This window comes from Ascaphus truei, chromosome 10 (genome assembly GCF_040206685.1).
Source record: "Ascaphus truei isolate aAscTru1 chromosome 10, aAscTru1.hap1, whole genome shotgun sequence".
In the NCBI taxonomy this organism is placed as follows: domain Eukaryota; kingdom Metazoa; phylum Chordata; class Amphibia; order Anura; family Ascaphidae; genus Ascaphus; species Ascaphus truei.
This window is the reverse complement of record NC_134492.1, coordinates 50,333,690-50,341,886: the sequence shown is the minus strand read 5'-3', so window position 1 is coordinate 50,341,886 and position 8,197 is coordinate 50,333,690. Positions and strand designations below refer to the sequence as shown.

General features: G+C 45.3%; 1 protein-coding gene across 1 annotated transcript; it reads right to left on the bottom strand.

Moving 5' to 3' along the window:
* Window positions 1-566: 566 nt before the first annotated feature.
* GLRX2 (glutaredoxin 2) lies at window positions 567-7,872 on the bottom strand. Its single transcript, XM_075616931.1, has 4 exons — window positions 7,686-7,872; window positions 5,172-5,238; window positions 2,906-3,082; window positions 567-2,368 (listed from the first exon to the last, which is right to left on the bottom strand). Exons 1-4 carry the CDS (start codon window positions 7,781-7,783, stop codon window positions 2,270-2,272), a joined length of 441 nt encoding a protein of 146 aa, XP_075473046.1. The 5' UTR covers window positions 7,784-7,872; the 3' UTR covers window positions 567-2,269.
* Window positions 7,873-8,197: the final 325 nt, after the last annotated feature.

Sequence of the window (8,197 nt, the reverse complement as noted above, 5' to 3'; positions counted from 1 at the left end):
GAGGGAGTGGAGCGGCTTCCGGGCGCCTCTTAGGTGGGCGCGTGTCCCCCCGCCGGGGAGGGACTGGGAGGGAATGGAGTGGGAGGTGAGTGGAGCGGGAGGGAATGGAGTGAGAGGGAGGTGAGTGGAGCGGGAGGGAGTGGAGCGGCTTCCGGGCGCCGCCCCGGGGAGGGAGTGGAGCGGGAGGGAATGGAGTGGGAGGGAGGTGAGTGTGATTGATGGGGGGGGGAGAGGACAGAGAGGGGTGTGTGTGTGTGTGTGTGTGTGACACTGTGTGTGTGTGTGTGACACTGTGTGTGTGTGTGTGACACTGTGTGTGTGTGTTTTTTTTTTTTTTGTGGACCTTTGGCCCGTCACTCCGCCTCAGGCCAATGCGAGGTGTGGGGGGCGGGCCAAGGGGGTGGTGTGAGTGTGTGAGGCCAATGAGAGGTGTGCGGGGGCGGGCGGCCCAAGGGACCAATGAGATTGCCGCTAGGGACACCGGACATCCAGGCAGGCAGGCAAACATACAGTGCTTTCACTAATATAGTATATAAGATAAGATCAAGGACAAATTAAAACAAAAATTTTCCCAAAACATTTTATTTAACAATACTCTAAAGACATTCTGTTTTAGTATACATTCCAGGTAAATGCGATGTACAGTATATAAAAAGTTCCACTAATTGACAGACAACTCCATATGGTACTGTACATATATGGTGTGCTTGGCACTGGAGGTAAAGCCAGCAGTAACAAATAACATAAGTCTATTGTAATGGCAGCTACAGGTATGTGTGCGCACAATGTATAATGCATAGGCATTATGACTGAGGTATATCAAAATTAATACTTGTATACAGTATCACCCCAGGGGATTTAGAAAGATTATAGATACACACACGTGTCCATAAACAAATTCCACCAACTTTTTAGATAAATTAAGAATCACACACACGTACAGTGTGTAATATACATTTCATTGGGGAGACCTTCATCCAGCAGCGAAAGCATTAAGGTGTGTGTGTGTGTGTGTGTGTGCGCACACGCACACGCACACGCACACACACAATGTATATATAAAACCTGAAATTCAACAGCCATGCTTATCATATTTTTTGCACAGACACTCTCTTCTCCACCATGAAGAAGGAAGATACTGCTCACCTGTGGGACATCATTTCTCACACCAGATCATTCCATAAAGGGTTTAAAAATCTAAATCCTAAATGGAATGTTTAGATGCACCCAAGAACGGAAAACATTTGAGCTCAGAATGATAAGACTGACACCAAAACAAGAGGACTTAGTGTGTGAGAAACCCCATATCCGCATTATCACAATGGTTTGTAATTATCCTGCCTGCCTCTCTGCCAATGTTCTTATCCACACCTTTTCCCCTCCAGAACCCCCACCCCCTCCACAGCATCTCCTTTCCCCTCCATGCTGTTACTTGTCACTATTTTATTACCCTTCCAATGTCTACAGACATCCCTTTCTCACCCACCCTTATCTAACCACTGTTTTAGCCATAGATTCCTTTGTAAACCAGTATTGCTGACCTGAGGAAGAGAGAACTCTCAAAAGCTTGTCCTATGATAGAAATTGTTAGTCCAAGTAAGAAAGGTATCACCTAATACTGACGTACTCATTTATTCTGCACTCATTTTCTTTTTACAGTATTCAAACCGGGGGGGGGGGGGGGAGACACGGGGGGACATCAGGTTAAATAACCAGGGCAACTAAACACAGTATCTCGGGTTTCTTAAAAATAATGCGAACATTTCAAACCAACTTCCAGGGTAAAACAAATTGACCAATTTACTTGACTTTGAGAGATATATCTATATATATCTGCTATCATTTCCCCCCAAATTTAAGTTTGTTCCTCTGCACATTTTTCTATTTTTGCTTTGAAACCGTTAGCGGCGGTTATTAATAAACTTGGGCGATTTCGCGAATATTCAAAAAAGAAAACGTTTTTTTTTTTTTTGCAGCCAATTCGAACTTCGGCAAACGCCAATGAACACCCCACCGCTATCCCGTGGGATAGCAGCATGCAGATGCAGCCACACTTTAACTTTGTTTCAGCCGGAGGAAGCCACAGTTTTTTTTTCCAGCCGCGGCTTCCACCAGCATCGGAGAATCCTCCCCGCGGATGGTCCCGTTCGGAAGTAATGGCCCAGCCGCAGCTATGGCGTGGAAAGCCGTGGCGTCAGCGCCAAAAAAAATAATAAGTGTGGCTAAACCTGCCGGCCGCTGTGCGCGCCACACTGCGAAGGATCCCAGTTTAGCGCTGAACCAGTTCAAGCAGCTTTCCGTCTTCTTTTAGTTTCCGGGTTTCAGTCCCACCCCCAATGCAGGTCCCATTAACAAATACTCTTGGGACCTAGAAAAAGAATCAGACTATTATTAGTATTATTATTATGTACCAAAACAAAAAGATACAAGTTAAGTCAACAGCTCACGGGGGCTGGCCAAACTCCATCCTCCAGACCGGTTAGAAGGATACTGCAGCTTCAGCACTGGCGGCACAATCATTTTGACTGCAACCCTTGTGCTGAAGCCGCGATATCCTTTTAACCTGGCCCGTTGGTGGCTATGCCCCTGCTCCCGTCACCCCACACAAGGTAGCAATTTTAACCCATATGCTGCCAGCAACGCATCGCTTGGCATTAATCGAGCTCTAAATTATCACTAAGATCATTTGTTTAGGTAAAAGAAAAACCACGTGGACTGTAAAAGTTGAATTCACCATTTGGTGATCACCGCTGTATCGTCACTCCCTATACATAAAGGGGGTCATTCTATATAGTATGATGCAGCCGTTGAGCAATTTCTGGCCAAAACGGCCACATCGGACTATGGAGAATAAGACCCGTGTGGGAGCAACACACAATAAGACAGTGATATCTGCAGTACTTACGGTCCTCGCCCCGGTTATTTGCAGAAGAGCTTCTTGAATTTGGTTGCCATGTTCTTGCTGATCCAACTCGACCGTCTTATAACTCACATTAATATCGTTGAAGGCCTCTTTTGCCATCGTGCAATAAGGGCAGCTGGTCTTGGAGAAGATCACCACAGAATTCTGAGAGACCATCTCCTGGAATCGTGGAGCAGGACTACATGTTAATGAACACATTTTATGACTGGTGAGATAACCGACGAGAAGCAGATTCCACGTTAACATGGGTTAGATCTTCTTGTCATTTTGAAGGGGCCTTTTCCATTCGCACACATTTTTTCACCGACACACACTCCTGTGGATGAAGCCTTTGCAGAAGCAAAACTTTGCTGAAGCGACCTTACCCCCTCCCACCGTGCGACCTCCAGCAACCAACTACCTCCGCTCAAAAGCCCCGGCTACGCCCAGGAGTAAAGTAACCTGTGCACACAAGCACACTACAATTATAGCATTACCAACATACAGAGACGTTCCTGGGGTAAACTCTACAACCCTAACTTATTAAACCATGTTTAAAAAGTCCCAGATAACATAAAATTCATAAAAATAATAGTAATAAGGAGAACTTGAAGCATGACCCACTTTTATTAATCAGGACTAGCATCGGGGGAGGTCATACAGACCAAACCACGTGATTTTCAGCTGTGGTGCCCAGCGGTTCCCGAGATACTTAACGGCGAATCTACCGCTATTATTTTCTGTTTTTTTTAAAAGGGAATTTAAATAACCGTCTAATAGGAAGTCACAACTGATTATGTCGCGTCCTTGTACTGGCCCAAGATTTGGCAGCCATTTTGTTTCTCCAAGGGGGAAATTTAAACCCTGTAACTTCACTGGAAAGTATCTCAGGAACCAGGAGAGGGGGTGTGGGGGAGGAGAGCGGGGAAGGGGGTAGCCAGGGGTCACAGAGGTGAAAAATGTGGATTCGTTTAGCTACATGGACCTTCTAACTCCTATTCTGTAAAAAAAAAAAAAAAGAAGAATGAAGGTTGTGTTTGTCGAGCGCGAGCATTGTAAGTGAAACAAGTTGTCCGTGTTTTGTCACAGAAATTGTGTTTGTGATGGTGATGTTTTTAATTCAATGAAAGAGATTTGAAAGTTGAGTATAGGCTTTTAATTTCAGCCAGCAAAAGAAACATGGAATTAAAATAACAGAGCTTTTCTTCAGCATAAAAGGATTAACAAAAACATAAGTTCTTGATAAGGGCGTCGCCCTTTCCCCACGTCCATGTAACAGCAGCACATCATTTCTAAGATGCACGGTCCTTATTTCAGGCTCCCTCCATTCAGAGTTTCAGCATGTCTTTCTCTGGTGCAATCAGGGAAAAAACAATGAACAAGCCTAGAGTCTGTGTTTTTCAAGCCCCTTAACGAGGCAGCTGCGACCTGGTTAATTAATCACTGCAGGACCGCAGACCTATACATAGGTCTCCCAGATATACTGAATTCACCCTGTCACAAGAGTATAATTTATTTTATTTATGTGTTAAATTCCATACTAAAATCACTTGGAATACTTGATATAATTGACTTATGATAACTGAAGTAAGATACATATATTTTGGATTGTAAAGTATCTAAATGCCGTTACTCCCAAAAGTCTTACATTCAATGTAAATCATAAAAATCAAAACACACAATTTCAGTGACAAAACCCAAAGAAGTTTGACTTAGAACACGCGTGCTCGGCCCACACTCCGTTTTTAATAACAATCATTACAGTTACTATATTATATTTATCTATATACAATTCATGTGTTATATGTTTACGCACCTTGCATGTTTTCCACTTCTGCCTTTTTTATTACAAATGGTACATTTCTAAAATGTTTGCTATTTGCACGTCTATATTTATACTCGGTGGGAATTCCTGTAAAAACGTTGGTGGTGTGTGTCCTCTTCTGCGCATGCACGGCCTACGACGGTGACTGACATCCGCTGGGCCATTTCCCCACATACGTGAGTGGCGCCGGATACTTTTGCGCATGCGCACATGGCGAGCGCAGCTTCTGCGCATGCAACAGTATTCAACAGGTCCCCTGCAGTACACACAGTACAGCGCACTACTCTAGGACGTCACTGCCGTTACACATTTTCGTTCCCAATGAAGGAAATGTTGTCCTGTGAGATTTTACTAGGTGCCAGCAAAGTAGTGTCACTTCAAAAATAATGTGATGGGGCGAGAGCTGCTTTAAGGATAAAGGCAAAATCAGATTAAAGAATTTACCTGGACCATCTTTACAGATTCAGATGGCAAAGATATGCTTGCGGAGTTTGATGCGTTATTTCCCATTCTGTTAAAAAAAACAAAAAACAGACCTTGATTTAGACTTTATTAATGCCGTTATCCAGGTTGAGACCTTACTTGCCATGCCGGCCTCATTTGCATGGGACTCTGTGAGTGGGGGTTGAGGTTCGGAGTCTCAGTGAGTTTGGTTTGGGGGTTCAGCCTCGCTCACTGGAAGGTGGAATTATTGATTGGGACTGGGCCAGGTGTCCAGAATGAGGAAGACGGGATAAGCAGGAGGCCGACACTTCATAGTCTGCCCCTAAATCCCTGCGTCCCTCACCTTAACCCCTCCCGAACCATCCAGGGGCACTCGGGCCACTACCCCCCCCCCCCCTTATGTGGTCAGGGTTAACGTTATACACCTCATTATAACATCTTTTTTCCGTGAATGCTCCTATAACCGTCCCTGCACTGTACAAGCGGCGCAGGCCAGGCACAAAGAGTCAATGATAGACTGACACCCATTGGAAATGCCATTCTACGGGTGGCAAAGAAAAGTTTCATGTCCTATTCACGTTCAGAACAATTCACGTTGGTTCAATTCCCCGAGTCGGCTCCTTGTGACCTTGGGCAAGTCACTTTATCTCCCTGTGCCTCAGGCACCAAAAAAAACATAGATTGTAAGCTCCACGGGGCAGGGACCTGTGCCTGCAAAATGTCTCTGTAAAGCGCAACGTAAAACTAGCAGCGCTATACAAGAACATGCTATTATTATTATTAGAACCACACGAGGTAAACACATTCGCCCATACCTTTGCTGCTCACAGTGGGAGTAGCACCATTTAGTGAAAAGGGCACATATTTCACAAATAAAAAATAGTGCATTAGTGATAAAGATCTGTGAGGTTTTCAAAGCTCTGCATAGGGCCACCAACAGGTCAGGCTTTCAGGATATCCCTGCTTCAGCACAGGTGGCCCAATCAGTGGCTCAGTCTTCGACTGCACCAGGGATACCTTGACCTGTTGGTGGCCCTTGAGGATTAGAGTCGCCCCCATCCCTGGTATAGACAGACACATCTACAAAGAACTCGATGATGGAGTCCGAAAGTCACATTGCATCATCAAAGTGGCGAACCCCCCCCAAGCGTCCGGCAAAGTCACGCCAGACACGGAGCGCAACTTGGCGTGTGAGATCTATTTATAGTGTCGGTATTAAGCGACTCTCGTCTTGGTTTCAGAGCACTTAGCAAATGTATGAATTTATTTATCTAGCTCCATCCATGTAAGCAGCGCTTTCTAACATTACACTCTCCTGCCCCTCCTTACATCTCACCCTAATTTCTCACTAAACCCCCCCTCTGCCCCTCCTTACATCTCAGCCTAATATCTCACTATACCCTCCTCTGACCCTCCTTACATCTCAGCCTATTATCTCATTAAACTCCCCTCTGCCCCTCCTTACATCTCACCCTAATATCTCACTAAACTCCTCTGCCCCTCCTTACATCTCACCCTAATATCTCACTATACCCTCCTCTGCCCCTCCTTACATCTCAGCCTATTATCTCACTAAACTCCCCTCTGCCCCTCCTTACATCTCAGCCCTAATTTCTCGCTATACCCCCTCTGCTCCTTACATCTCACCCTGTCTCACTATACCCCCCTCTGCTCCTCCTTACATCACACACTAATATCACCCCACCCCACCCCCCCCCCCGCAGCTCCTTACATCTCAGCCCTAATTTCTCCTATGCACCATCCCGACTCTTGCGTTGTGCTCAAGGATGTCTTCTCTCTATCCATTTTCTATCTAAATACCTCTCCCGCCTTAAACCTTTCTCACTGACTGCTCCACACCTCAGGAATGCCCTTCCCCTCAATATCCGACTAGCACCGTCTCTATCCACCTTTAACACATCTCTTTAACGAAGCATATATGTAGCTCCGTGGCTGATACTACACATCTCAGATGCACTGACCTTGGCCTCTTGCAGACGCACTTACCAGAACATCCTCCTACTGTCTCTGTACGTTCTCCCTACTTACCACTTAGAGTGTAAGCTCTTCGGGACACAGACTTCTTTTCCTAAATGTCACTTTTATGTCTGAAGAGCTTATTCCCATTATGTGTTATTTGTATTAGTTATTTATATGATTGTCAGGTGTATTACTGCTGTGAAGCGCTATGTACATTAATGGTGCTATATAAATAAAGTCAGACATACATACATACATACGGTAAAGGTAAATACTGTGCATTTCAAACTATGGGAATAATCACAACAGATAAATGACAACAAGGACTCTGCCCCAAAGAGCTTACAATCTAAGTGAAACTAAATTGCAATCCACAGCGACAAAGTTCAGGGGCGAAACACTTGGGGACAGTGACGCGGCCGCGGAGTCAAAAAGAGGAAATCTTGCAAGGTTCGCAACCTCACATGAAACATACAGACATCTTTACGTATCACTGCAGTGGGAGGCACGGGCTGTTTGCCCCATCGTACCTACCTGGGCTCAGCACTGTGCAGTGCGTGGGAAGTGACGCTCCGGAGGACAGGGATGTACAGTACTGGATAGGCTATAACTTTCCTGAAGATCAGCTGCATGTGATCTCCTAGGATCTCAGATCTCCCAGCCCTTTAACTCTGCCAGCTTCCTGGGTAGCTCATCCTTTAAAGGGCCGGCCACTGATTTAAAGGGGCAATGCCCTAATTCTGACTGTAGCTACAGCTACTGTCCAGAGCACCACGTGAAACTTAGTGGTGGAAGTGTGATGTTACAGGAGGGTCGTGATGCTGCTTTTTAAATAAAATTCACACCCACAATACCAGTACCGTTCTATATTCAAACTAATAAATGAAAACCCACTAACTGTGCCCATATAGCAGCTATGCCTACGGAATAAAAGTTACACCTATTTATTGTTTTGTGAGGGGTGGTTTAATCCGAGCCTTTCCCCTGAGCTGATCTGTGGTCCTGTGACATCAGAGGACTCCCCCTGAAATATTTCTATTTTGAAG